Source organism: Notechis scutatus, chromosome 6 (genome assembly GCF_049901735.1).
Source record: "Notechis scutatus isolate UNSWTSFEM ecotype Mainland chromosome 6, rNotScu1.2, whole genome shotgun sequence".
NCBI classification, from domain to species: Eukaryota; Metazoa; Chordata; class Lepidosauria; order Squamata; family Elapidae; genus Notechis; species Notechis scutatus.
The window spans coordinates 64,213,860-64,227,536 of record NC_142014.1 but is presented as its reverse complement, the minus strand read 5'-3'; the positions used below and the strand labels follow the sequence as shown (position 1 = coordinate 64,227,536).

General features: G+C 37.0%; 1 protein-coding gene across 5 annotated transcripts in view; it reads right to left on the bottom strand.

Moving 5' to 3' along the window:
* Positions 1–8,203: 8,203 nt before the first annotated feature.
* The window catches only part of DHX58 (DExH-box helicase 58), a 30,797-nt gene continuing 25,323 nt past the window's right edge, over positions 8,204–13,677 (bottom strand). For 2 of the 5 annotated variants that reach the window (XM_087968530.1, XM_087968529.1), the window contains exons 11-13: positions 12,383–12,573; positions 11,255–11,351; positions 9,770–10,203 (exon numbers count right to left, since the gene is read on the bottom strand). In XM_087968530.1, coding sequence (XP_087824656.1) covers positions 10,036–10,203; positions 11,255–11,351; positions 12,383–12,573 — 456 coding nt within the window. In that variant the 3' untranslated portion in view covers positions 9,770–10,035. The other 3 variants (XM_087968532.1, XM_087968534.1, XM_087968533.1) reach the window with 3 other exon arrangements.

The following is a 13,677-nucleotide window of genomic DNA, read 5'->3' as shown; positions in this document are numbered from 1 at the left end:
CCTCTCTTTAAGGTCATGTTGTACCCTTGTAGATAGGATTTGCTCTAATAAGACACATGCTTGCTCTAATAAATAAAAACAGGATTTGCTTTAATGTAGATTAAAGGTAGATTTAAATGTAGAATTGAAACACATATCCCCACTGTCAGGGCCCATCTTTCAGAGTTTGGTATGAAATTAACTAATTCACTGTTGTTTTGCTTTTGTAGATGGGAAAGATATAAGCATACAGAAAATCTATCCAGGTTTATACTGTTGTGTAATTTGATGATCTTTGGTTTTACCATATGCCCAACACCAGAGCTGAGAGATTTTGCAGATCTGGGACAATAACATAAAAGTTAGTTTTTAGAGAAGTGAATGGTTTATATTCAGTTTCTTGTGTGCATGGTTTTGAAATGTTATTTGAAAATATAATCAAACTTTAAGCATATGACAGAAAGAAAATTGAGTTTACTTTTCACCTCTTACAACTTTTGAGCCTTTGAGGGCTGTCCAAAGTCTTAAGTTCATGATGACATTCCTGTTGCCTCTGAATGGAATTATCCACCAGTCTTTAATTCAAATGTCCTTTTTTGAAGGACATTCAGAACTTCATGTCTTCTAAAGAATGTTCATCAATCTTTTATTGCTTATGAAGGTGTAAATTTTGTTTCCCAACAAATAATATATTGACCCAATGTCTATGGAGATTCTCAATCATCCAGGTTATGGTTACCCCAAAAGTGTTTTTCCAAAGGCAACTGGATTTTCTTGGATTTTCTTTGAAAATGACTTGCTTCTCATCCAAGAAGCTTCTTCAATTCTGAAGAACGGATGAGAAATGAAACGTTTTTGAAGAAAAATCAAGAAAGTCCAGTTGCCTTTTGCAAAGCAATTTTGGGACATGCTAACCTGATATTCTTTTATTCTACAAAAGAAAGGGGTTTTTTCATGACTTACATATAGTTCTTTGACAATGAGGTTTATAATTAGCAAAATCCTTACACACATATATAAGAATTCTATGTTGTCAAATAAATGATAGGCAACCCTTTGCGACCCAACTATGTATTGCTCCTTCCTTTGAAATATTTTCTTGATAGAAAATGTGCAAAATACAAAGCAATTCTAACATGAGTTAAGTGCAAATGTTAAAAAGCTCTCAATGACAAAGCTAGTGGCTCTCAGCATTTGAACTCAATCTATTATTTGCACGTAGCAACTTCATTGTATATGTACTTGTCTCAGAAAATCAACCTGGAGGGTGAACTTTGGGCTTCTAGTTACCTTTCAGGAAATAGGGTAGCCTATCTTCTGGGAATCATATTTGAAAGCAGGCTTTCTTCTATTAAGATAAACAGAATTCACAGTGATCTCAGTTATGCAGCATACTACCTCATATGGGCTCCATTTGAACCCTTGAGGAGTGGATAAGGGAGAGATTTCCTTTAACCTCTCCCTCGTATATTAATAATAAAAAGCACATGATTAGCACTTAGGAGAGAGTAAAGGCTGTGTAAGCTTCAAAAATGATGTAGAAGAAGTGCTTCAGAACTTGGTGGGACAGTGGTGTGCTACTACTACTAAAAATGCCCCAACTTCTTTCAAGCTTTTCATGAGCTTGAAAAAGATGTTTTGCTCCTTTAAAAGTCTCCTTAGCTTTTACCATGCTGGCTGGGGAGTTCTGGGAGTTGAAGTCCACACATCTTGAAGCATCAAAGGTGGAGAAACATTGCCTTAAGGAGAGGATTCTTTAAAGGAGCAGCACCATTTTTTTTAAAGTTCAGGGTAAAAGCTGTAAAGAGCTAATCAAGAGCTGCAAAATAGTGCATTTCTTCAAAATAATTTTCAAAGTGTGCATAGCCCTAAGAGAGAGCACTTTCAGGATGTTGAGCTTCCTAAGCACACACTCAGAAAAAAAAAGATTGAAATAAATCAATGAGATATATAGTACTTGAACATTATTGCAATCTGATTGAAGTTGTTAGATTCTAAGGTAAAGCACAACTAATAGTGATTTGAAATGAAGAGATGATAAAGCTATAATCTAATTTTTGTAATCTGACTTCAAAATCTTTTAAATTGTGTTTTTTCCACCTGAAGTATTTGGAAAGATGAAGATAGATAATTAATATTGATATTACAAACTAGTTGTATAATTCCTTCCTTTTTCTTACCTGCTGACTTTAATTTCTCTATTTCTATTTCATTCTGCATAATATTGCTTTCCCTGAAAATAATGTACATATGTAAGTAAGCATTTAGAAAACGATGATAATTCTATGCTTTTTTTCTCTTCAACAATCCCACAGGGTAAGAATTACTTTACCCTAAGTAGGTTTAAAGATATTGTATCACTAGGGACAATTGGATGTTGTATTTATTTTTGATGGATGTGTCTTGTTGCTGATTAAGTTGCTATTTCTTCAATTGGAATCTGTGTTCAGTTCCTTCAATAAGTAGTCATCTTGCAGCAGGACTTATGAAAACAGGGGTGGATTTGTGTGTGTATAAGCTAAGGCAGGGATCTCCAAACTTGGCAACATTAAGACTTGTGGAATTCTGGGAGTTGAAGTCCACAAGTCTTAAAGTTTGGAGTCCTCTTGAGCTAAGGGATGTCTTTTTGGAAGCAACTCACCACCCCTTTGTTTTTCCTGGAATGCTTACTGTGTTCTTGGTATAATAGTCAGAATATCCTGTTTTTAAATTAAAGTGTGCACTAATAGAAAAACCAATTTTCTGTAAAATTCAGTAGTTAAACTACCCTAGCTTAAAAGCACACATATAGCTTCCTTCTTTACAGCCGTTTCCAAATTAAAGCTCTCTTTAAGTAGGATGGGAAAACATTTCAGTTTGTATTAATTGCCTGTGAAGTTTTTGTGAGCTTGGTTTGGGTGCTTTTGCAGATTTGAGTTGGTGCTCTTTCTGTGAAATTCCCAAATCTTCTCATTTTTATTTAATGATCTATCATTCTGATATGCCTGGTATTTAAATGAGCAACCTTTATAATTCACTGTGCACCTTGGTCAACAGATGAAAGGGATACTTGTGATGTCCCTTAGCTTTCAATTGTTAAGCATTTAATTCACATGCTGAAAATTGCAATTGAAGATCTAGCAGAAATTCCTCTTAACCCAGGAACTGAAATCTGTCTTAATGGCAGGTGTGGATACTGGAAGAAGAATCACAAATAATTTTAGTTAACGTTAAATTTTTTAACAAGGCTAGTGGAGAAGGGGAGAATGTCTTCCATGGAGTGACATTAATAGCCAAATCTGGCTCCCAGTTTGTTAATTATTTAGCAAGGAAACCTATTTTTGCATAAGCCAATTATAGAATTAGTATAGTAAGTTACCAGAAATTCTGAATATTTCTACTTTCAGTTTTTCCTATTCCCAGCCAATACAGTATAAAGATGGAATATTTCTGGAACATATTAGATTATCACAGCTAATTATAAAAAAAGTTGGGTGTGCATGTGACGTATGATGAAGCATGTTTCTTTAGTGCTTTATTTAAACACTTTGCTCCCTGCATTCATGGAAATGTTTCTACCATATCTGTTTATTATTGCTCAAGTACAAATGAATTGCAAGATGTATTAATTTTCTCATTTCAATAAGTTCAGTGTGAATCTACAGCTGACTGTCAGATTTGATATAATTTAAGATAAAAAACACTGAACATCATCTTGCCAAAGTTAGGTAAATGGCTATCAATGGGAAAGCCACTTAGTCTCACTGAAAAACAACTTATGTGCCACAAAAAATGTTATTTAAGCACAGCAATACCAAATGTGATGATCACTTTTAAAAATAGCACTTCTGTTGTTGATATTCTCCAGTATAAATAAATGAAATGGTCTGTAATGCAATGCTTTTTTTGATAGCTTTAGCACTGTTGACTTATTCTTGCTGATCATTAAACAAAGTTATGATCTTAGAAATTTTCTGTTAGAAATTTTCATGTAGTTTTGATAGGTTTGTAGCACACCACATTGAATGCACAATTCCTTTCCCCTCTCTGGAATAATACCTTTCATGACAAGGCTTGATTTATGCTAATATTAAATAATCAAACTGGAAAGTGAGTAACCAAAGCAAGAAATTGGTTTGCCAGTAGAATGAATAGACCATAGTTACAAGTGTCTCTAAAAAAAGTGCCTAAAAAGGTAGACATGTGAGCCCAATATTCATTAATAATCTTATAGTAAATTTTGGAGCTTCCCATCTTCTGCAATTCCTGACATTCAAGAGAAGTTGGGCAAAAGATCCCTTTTAATCCTGCTAGTCTTTTCTCAAGGAGCAGTCTTCCTCAACGTAGGTGAGTTATCTTATGGCTTCTCCTTATCCAAAAAAGTCTCATTCTTATTGGTGCAAGCATTGTCTTTGCCATTAGACAAAGTCATGTTAGGCTTCCATTGTTCTACCTGTTACCCTAAAGGGATATGAAGAGAGATTGATTCACCGCTTCTCTTTAAGCTGTCTAGGATGGGAATTTAAAACAATTGATCCATTAATTCATTAAATCAAATTATTAGGAGCAGCTAGCTGTAAAAGTTGACTTCCTTCAGTCTCCCTTGCCCCACAAGTGAGTCTTGAATGCCTGCTTCATCTTGAGGAAGTTAAAATGGTCTTTTTCCTCAAGCCTGGCCTTCAGCTTGGCTTCCCAGTTAGCAGCCCCTTTCTGGAAGAGCAGCTTCGTTTTCCATCAAGAAAGGGAACTGTTTCAAGGCTAGCCCACTTTCAAAGGGGGGTATAGAGGGACTGGCAGTTAAAAAAAGGGATTAGCCTAGAAACCCTATGTAGCCAGAAGCAAACTAAGCCCAACCCCCCTTGATTTCCATTGACTCTTATTTAACTCCAAGCAGGTGCTGTTCATTGAGAATATTCCTGTGCGTAGGCGTGAATAGCACCTAACCAGTTTAACTGGATCTTCATGTGTGGACCACCTAATCTTTTGCCCTTGATAGGGGAGGTCTGAATGGAGAAACCCAGAAAGTATCTTCCAACTTTTGCTTGTACCTGTCCTCAACTGTTATACCTAGCATTGAGGTTTATACACACTTGGGCTTTGAGTTGGACTGCAACTGCATTAAATACTAAACAGCTGGATATACTCTTTCTTTCTCCCCTCTCTCCACCCTACCCCACCCCCAACTTAAGCACATAGGAACCAAATGTGAAAATACTCTCTGATTATGAGCTTTACATCCAAGGACTGTGGTTTCCCTTCACACCTTCCCCAGGTAGATTCTTGTCTGAGGAATTCATGCATTGGAATTCCCTCTGACGTGATGGAGCTCCAGTGCTAGGTTAAGCCTTCTGTGTGTAAGAAAGAATTATTGTCACTGGCAAAGAAAGGATCTTAGTTGCCAGGCTTTACAAAAGAGACACCAGAAAAAAATATTTGATTCTAGGACAGGGGTCTCCAACCTTGGCCACTTTTAAGACTAGTGGACCACAAGTCTTAAAGTGGCCAAGGTTGGAGACCCCTGTTCTAGGACATGCCATTCTTGCACATTATGGTAAATGCACCCATCTATTTAATAACTAAACAACACTTCCTCCTGGCCCATACATGCATTGTTAAAATCCTTAATTTGTCATGACACTATGATTTATATACAGTATATTGATATTGTAGAAATGAATACAAAATTTTTATATGTTTGTTATGGCTAACATTGAGATTCATTCATACTTGAGCTTTAAATTGGGTGGCAATTGTATTAAATAGTAAATAACTGGATATAGAAGGCTGGAAAACAATCACTGCCTCTGAAATCATCTACTCAAATAATTGCTTCAAATTGATTTATAAGAGACATTCTGGTATGTACTATTTTTGCCATCATTTTTGCCATCTGCCCTCAGTTAGCTTCCAGTGATACAGTAGATGGGATACAGTCTGATGGGATATTTTGATTAAATATTGCTTCGATCTAGAGTCTCACACATCATTAAGCCACTGCTTGGTTAAATATGGTTTACTGAATAAACTATAGTAGTTGGTTGCACAAACCCAACTGTGAATCTGATAAACCAGAGCAGCCAGTTTTATTCAACATGCTAAGCTGAAACTAAGTACTATCTGGCAATGTAATGTAAATATCCAATGACTTGAAATCAGTGGTTTCAGGTTAGAGCCAACATGTGTTAAGTAAAGGGGCCCATTGGCTCAGCAGTTAAAAGACCCTGAGCTTTTCAGCTGGAAGTCTTGAGTTTGAAACCAGAGCACCATGCAATGGGGTGAGCTCCTTTTACCTGCCTCAGCTCCTGCCCAATTAGCAGTTTGGAAGCATGCAAATGTGAGTAGATTAATAAGTACCACTTTGGTGGGAAAGTAATAGTGTTCCATGTGCCTCAGTGTATAGTCATGCTGACCACATGAGCATGGAAAGAATCTCCGCACAACATTGGGTTCCTCTGCTAAGAAATGGAGATGAGCACTACCCTCCAGAGTCAGAAATGACTGGACAAGGGAAATCTTTACCTATGTTAACTAACCAGGTTTAATGTTGAGATGATGGAATTGAGGACTTAGATTGTGTGTACTGTTTCCCTAGAGAAAGAAGTACAACAATAGAAATAATCAATTGTTTCAGCAGACATCATACTGGGGCATTTTTCCTGTCTTTGTATCTAAGGATCAGTATTTCTAAATCTCAGTCACTTTAAGATGTGTGGACATCAACTCCCAAAATTCCCTCAGCCAGCATTGCTGAATTCTGGAAATTGAAGTCCACGCATCTTTAGGTGACTTAGGTTGAGAAGCACTTAGATTGTTAATGTGAATGAAGAGCCACCACTTGATAATCAGAGAAGAATCGTTAAGATTTCAACTCTTTCATTTCATTCTTATTTCTTGGTAATTTGATAAACTGAAACATGCATAAGCACATACACCAGCAGTAGTAGTTTATATATATATATATATATATATATATATATATATATATATATATATATATATATATATATATATATATATAAACAAACAAACAACTGAGGAATCAAAGTCCTTTTCTCCTTCTAGGTTGTATTATATGAACAGATGTTAACAGTATTATAATTTTATAATTATTTGGAGAGAAAGTGTTGGTTAGCTTTAAACCTTTTACATTTACAATATTTTGCAGCATATTTAAACATTAATCAGCAAGTCCCCATTGTATATATTTTCAGTATCACTTTTGAAACTGGCTTGAAGAGCTTGTTTAATTTGTTCTGCTCCCATTACTAAAGAGTAGAGGTACTGTTTTCGCTAGTTCATTGTTGAAGCAATTGCTTTTGAATTTTTAGAGAAAAAAAGTGTATATATATTTTCTTGTCTTCTATGTGGGGTTCTATTAGATGCATACAATATTTGTGGTAAATCAACAGAGAAGTAGAAGATTTTCTCACAGTATCCTAGCAAAGAACAGGCTGATAGTAATTTGTATTACCCACTATAGCAAACCAAACTTACCTTCTCCAAAAAAAAAAAAAATGTTCAGAAGCTCATCTGTTTGTAAATTCACTATATTGAGTGGCGATAAAGGTAATCCTAGATTTACAACCATTCGTTTGGTGACTCTTTGAAGTCACAATAAGCACTGAAAAAAGTGATGTGTGATATTTTCCACACAATCATGGTCACGTGATCAAAATTTGGGCACTTGGCAACTAGCATGTCTTTATGACAGTTGTGTTGTCCTGGGGTCACGCGTATCACAATTTGCAACCTTCCCATCCAGCTTCTGACAAGCAAAGTCAGTAGGGAGAAGCCAGATTTGCTTAACAACTGCAAAATTCACTTAATCCCTGTAGGGATCCACTTAACGGTGGCAAAAGGGTCACAAAATGAGATGTAACAACTGCCTCGCTTAGCAATGGAAATTTTGAACTCCATTGTGGTCGCAAGTGGAGGACATTTTGCAGTTAAGCAGGGAGGCCCTGGAATGGGAGACTGGATGTGTGTAAAAGCTATTAACTATCTTATTCCAAACTCACAGAGCTGTTCGGAGTATTGTAGACTTAAAGGTTGTGGGGATTATACTTTGAATGCTGCCTGAATAATAACCAAGTCAAGCTTAGGGGACAATACATTACAGGTAATGCTTTGGAATATACGTCTATTTATTCAGAGAGTGATTTCTAGAAGGGCTTTTTCACTTTTTTCTTTACCACAAATAGATTCTAAAATATATGGAAAAAAGAAAGAAAGAAAAAGTAACATTTAAAATGGTGAATGTGTTTAGCTTTACCAATTGATAATATGTACATGTATGTAAAATATTTGCAGATATTTGTATACATTTCTGTAATATATGTATATTTGGTTAATAATGGTGGGAGTGGACTACTGTAAAATTACGCACTTTAATTTCTGTTGAAAATTTTAAAGAAATTTGTAATCCTGTAAAATAAAAGCAACAATCCATCAGTAATTGTTCTGCAAGTTTCATATTGTGGAGTTTCATATTTTTATAAAAATAAGACTGGCCATATTAATGATGGAATCATGTGTAAACTGCAGGCAATGCTATAGTTCATTTTCAAAAACAATTAAGGAATAATTTGGGCTGGATAAAACACAAAAATATCTTATTTCTTAAAAATATACTCTGCATAACAGCAGCAGCAGTGTGGTCTAATAATTATTATTATTGGACTAAAATTGGGAAGGCCCATATACAAAATTAATCTCAGGAAAACACCTCATAGACAAAACACCTATTGGGGGGGCAAAATGGATATGTTTATGTCATACAATTTCAATTGAGATGCAAGAAACTTTGACAATTATAACATTACAAATCTGATCAATGGCTTTTTTTTTTCTTAATTGGGGCAATCTACAAACTTGGGGGGAAAAAGAATAATGCAATGATTTACCAGACAGGATTGAGGTGTTGCAAAATCTACTTTGGAAACCAAGCTGTAAGTAGCAGAACATGCAATTAGGTTGTTGTGTGAGAGATGGGAAATATCTGTTAAACCCCTTCCTCATTTATATACACTTTAGTATTCCCAAAATATAAGCTAGTTTTCCCAGATTTGCCACGCATTACAAGATGACTGACCTCTGTTTGAAATCCAGGTAGATTTCTGTTTACGTGAAGCTGTTCTGTATGAACCTTCTCTTCCTCTTCATTCTCTGAACATTTCTTACTCATTATTTGATTTTCCAAATCAGGAACCCTCCACAGGCAACTTCTAGTTCATCTTCCTTCCAGTAATCTCCCAAGCCTTATAGTGCATTTGTGACTCTGAGAGTGCTTCCACATAGGATGTGCTCAAAAGCAGCTCTGGGTTTTAATCCCTCCATAACTGAGCTGATTTTTGAATCCGTTTCAGAACAACACAATTGGATGAATTTTCTGGTTGTCTCTGGACACCAGTTAAGTTCTGATAGGATTGAGGACATCTAATTTCCCGATTGTGACAATATTTCCCACCCTTCTTCCAGGTGGCAGTTTCAGCCTAAGTTAAGGAAAAAAGATAAATTAATAAAGAGTTTTATTTTTTTTGTCCTCTCAGGAGAAAGCAGGCATCCTAAGTACTAGCTATCTGGACTTTTAAATGTCTTGTGTAAGAGGTGAAGAAGGCTGGATGTAGAAATGCTTCAAAATGAGTTCCAATTCTTGCAGCCTAAAAAGCGTGAATTTTGTTTAGAACTTGACATTTCGGTCAATGTTGCAAACTGTATGTTCTTTCAAGGCATTCAGAAAAAAACCCAGTTGCAAAGAGGAGGCCAACTCAATTCAGATCCTTAATACAAGAAGAATAATTATACAGCCGGGTACCTTCACCCATTGCAAACATTTATTTTGGGACAAGACAGCCCACAAATACAGTCAAAGAAGAAAGAAGCCCCCAGCATTCAGGGTTGGAATTAGTGAAGAGGTTCAGCAGGCCTACTTCAAATTATTTTGAATCAGCATTCATTCAGTGGGGTTGCTTAATTTTCATTAGATAAAGAAGATGTACTATATTTATTAGCCAAAAGCGGCACATTCCATTATTTTGAATTCTTTTTCATTTAACCGCCAAGTGTTGTGTATCGAGTTTAAAAAGTAATGTTACAATATTCAGTATAATCAAAGGCCTTGATTTCAAAAGTAACTTTGCTCCATTTTCTGGTTTTCTGGCGGCCATTGGGAGTTTCCACCACAAAATTTTTAATGGCCAACATTGGAAGTATGAAATCCCGGTGGACCATTTCCACTCCCCAAATCTGCAGGAACACAAATACATTTTAGCCTCTTTACCAGGTTAAGTAAGTCACAAGCACAGATTTCCACCTTTGAGGGAAATGTCAGTGAACTATAGAAAAATTCATCTCCCAGTGTTTGAGCTGCCCTGGTTTTACCAAAGAGCAGAACAGAAATAACGCAGATTGCAAAAGCCCATCCCAGCTTACAGGGATACTCTTGTATTCTTCTCCCTTCCTTCCTTCCTTCCTTCCTTCCTTCCTTCCTTCCTTCCTTCCTTCCTTCCTTCCTTCCTCCCCTCCCTCCCTCCCTCCCTCCCTCCCTCCTTCCCTCCCTCCCTCCTTCCCTTCCCTCCAGAACCTACAGATTGACTGCTAGAGATTTTCTTCAAGGATACATAGCATTTAACAGGACAGATGTTCTCTGCCCCTACCCCATTTTTTTAATAGTCTGAGAGTTACATGTTATGCTAAATCATGGTTTCTTGGATAAACTAGAATTGCTGGATTCACCCAAGATGACAAACTAAATCAAAATAACATGCATTAGGGCTTTAAGCAAAATCTCAACCAGAGACTACCTAATAATTATCTACCGAGTTCTTGTGCCCGAGCTAAGACCATGCAAAGCTTTCCTAAATGCCCAACCATCAAATTGTGGAAGTTTACCTGAGACCCACTTTCTTATCTGAAACCTTTAACAAGCTTTGGCTTCACATTCCAATTTCCACAGATCAATAAAGACAGATAAAGCCTGTTAAATTCCTGTCCTTGATGAACACATTCTGCAACATCCTTTACAGAAACCCAAAACAACAACAATAATAGAGGGAACAATCATTGGAGGGAAACTTTACTGAGGTCTGCCATGAAACAAATTAAGGCATGGAATATTTACAGAATATGAACCTTGGGATTTTAGAAATAAGTTTGATTTGAAAAATTACGTAAATTCAAATTCCATTTGCCTAGTCCTTCTCACTGGCTTGCCACTTTCTCCTCCCTAACATTTATTTCTTCACAAAAACAAGCAAAATTAAGTACATTTAGAAAAAAATGAGTTCAAACTGCTTACCTGCCCGCATTTCTCACAACTGATGGAATTGCCTAGCTTCCAGTCTTTGAATTTGCGGGAAATTTCCACACAAACTTGTGACTTTTTGTAATAGAGGCTGCATAGAGAACAATTGGGCATTCTGTAATCTTTCACTACTAAGGCAGCTGAGTGTGCAATTCTTGAAAAAAACCAAGCCCTGACTGACAGTTTTTGGAAAGCGGGTTCTTTGCTGAACTTTTCCCCATCTTATGTTGAAAGTAGTGCCTCTGTACACATATGGATTTACATGCAGATAACATTTATTATATTTGGCCTCAGTCAATCAGATATTCAGACTGTATTTGGCATTTTATAGACCTGAGATAGACAGGTGTTGTGTTAAAGGTATGTAAGCTGTTCCAAGTTACCTTTTGCAAGAAACTGATGGTGATTTTGCAATGCCAATGGTGCCATTTTTATATAAATGGGGCTGTACACATATTTGATTAGATACTTGGATTGCAAGCACATTTCCCCTCTAGAAAATTCCTGGGGAACAGTCAACCAGACTCTTGACTGAACTATCTTCCGGATATAGAAGACCATCTCAGGAGGGCCGCAAAGAGAAGGAGCTAAAGTGAGTTTATTTCCTAATTCTCTATACATTATGCAAGAAATGTTTCTGAAACTGAAGCTAAAGGACTGGCTTTCTCTACCCTAGTGCTCTTCAGATATTGGATATTTCTCTCAGCTCTCATTCATGAGAGGTAATTTTACAATTTATTTGGAGGGCATCAACTTGAAGATGGTTGCTGCAGAGTTGGGACAAACTTGTTGTTTAAATGGAGAAAGCAAAATATGCTTCTCAATAGAACTAGCATTTAACACACACACACACACACACACACACACACACACACATTTCATAGTGGTTTACAGTAATCTCTAAGTGGTATAGAGTCAGCATATTGTCCCCAACAATTTTATCGACCTTGGAAAGATGGGCAGTTGAGTCAACCTTGAGTCGGTCAAACTCCTTGAGTCGGTTGAACTCCTGGCAGTTGGCTTAGCAATACTGCATCCTAACCACTGCTCCATTGGCTCTTCCCAATGTTATAAATAGAGTCCAAAAGCATAGAGCAACTAGTCACTTCTACTTTTCCTCACCTGAAGTTGGGATTAATGTTGATGTGGTGCATATTCTCTATTTTGCGCAGGTCACTTGCACGGCAGACGGCCAGGTTGCAGTTTAGGCAACAGAAAAGTACACTATCTGGATCGTGTAGCTGGCGCTGCTGCTCAAGTTTGATATCCCGCAATTTCCTGCTGATCATGCCTTCATGCTGCAATTTTGCAATCTATTGGAAAGAATCAAAGAATCTGTGTTCCATGCATATGACTTCATTCTGCAAGTATCCAAGATTGCTAAGCGATGGCAAGACTAGTACTCCCAGTTACCACTGTTAAGCAACTATCATGGGTTGTTAAGCAAGGACTTCCTTGCAATTTCCTTCCAGCTTCCAATGAGCAAGATCAATGGGGAAGCCAGCAGGAAATACCCATGGGCTGTCAGACTTCTGAACGGAAAATAACTTCATGTCAACATAGTATGATAGTCTTGCAGGGCTGGTGCATTGTGCAACAAGGTCACATAGTGTAATAAGATTGGGACTGGGTTAGGGACTTCTGTCCTCACTGTGAGTTGTGTTGGGTGTGTGTGTGTGCACGAAGGGAGGCTCAGCCAATCTCAATGTACACATGTTGTACTCTGACAATAATGATGATAATAATGGCAACAACAACAACAACAACAACAACAATAACAATAATAATAATAATAATAATAATAATAATAATAATAATAATAATAATAATAATAATAATAATAATAATAATAATAAAAAATTGCAAGTGCCAGACGGCTGGCAAGGAGACTGACATGTAGGTAAGTGATGATTGCTGCCTGGTGCAGGAGAGTATACATGCTGAAAGAAGGGGCTTGGAGTGGCTGCTGCAGGAATGCGTGAGGAGCTGATGACATGAGCATGAGATGCCTGTGGCACTGTGTACAAGGATGCACAACAAGTCAGTGAGGTATTGCACCAGTGGGGGGAGGGTTGGAGGTGGTTGCTGCAGAGTGGGAAAGTCTTACCCAAATGACTTGTGATTTTCCCTGCTGACTTCCCCATTGACCCTTCTTGTGACTGTGGGATACTGCAACCATCATAAATAAAAGTCAGTTGCTAAGCATTCAGATTATGGAAATGATTTACCAATTGTAAATATGTGTTCAGTTGCATCACAGACTACTTGAATTGGAAACCTCTCATTGAATCAGTAACTTCTCAAACTATGGAAGAACAGACCTATAACAGCTTTCTAAAGAAAAGGAGAAGTCAGGGAAGATTCTTTAAAAATTGATAGTGGTTGTAAAATCAAACAACTCCCCAATCTTCTGGCAT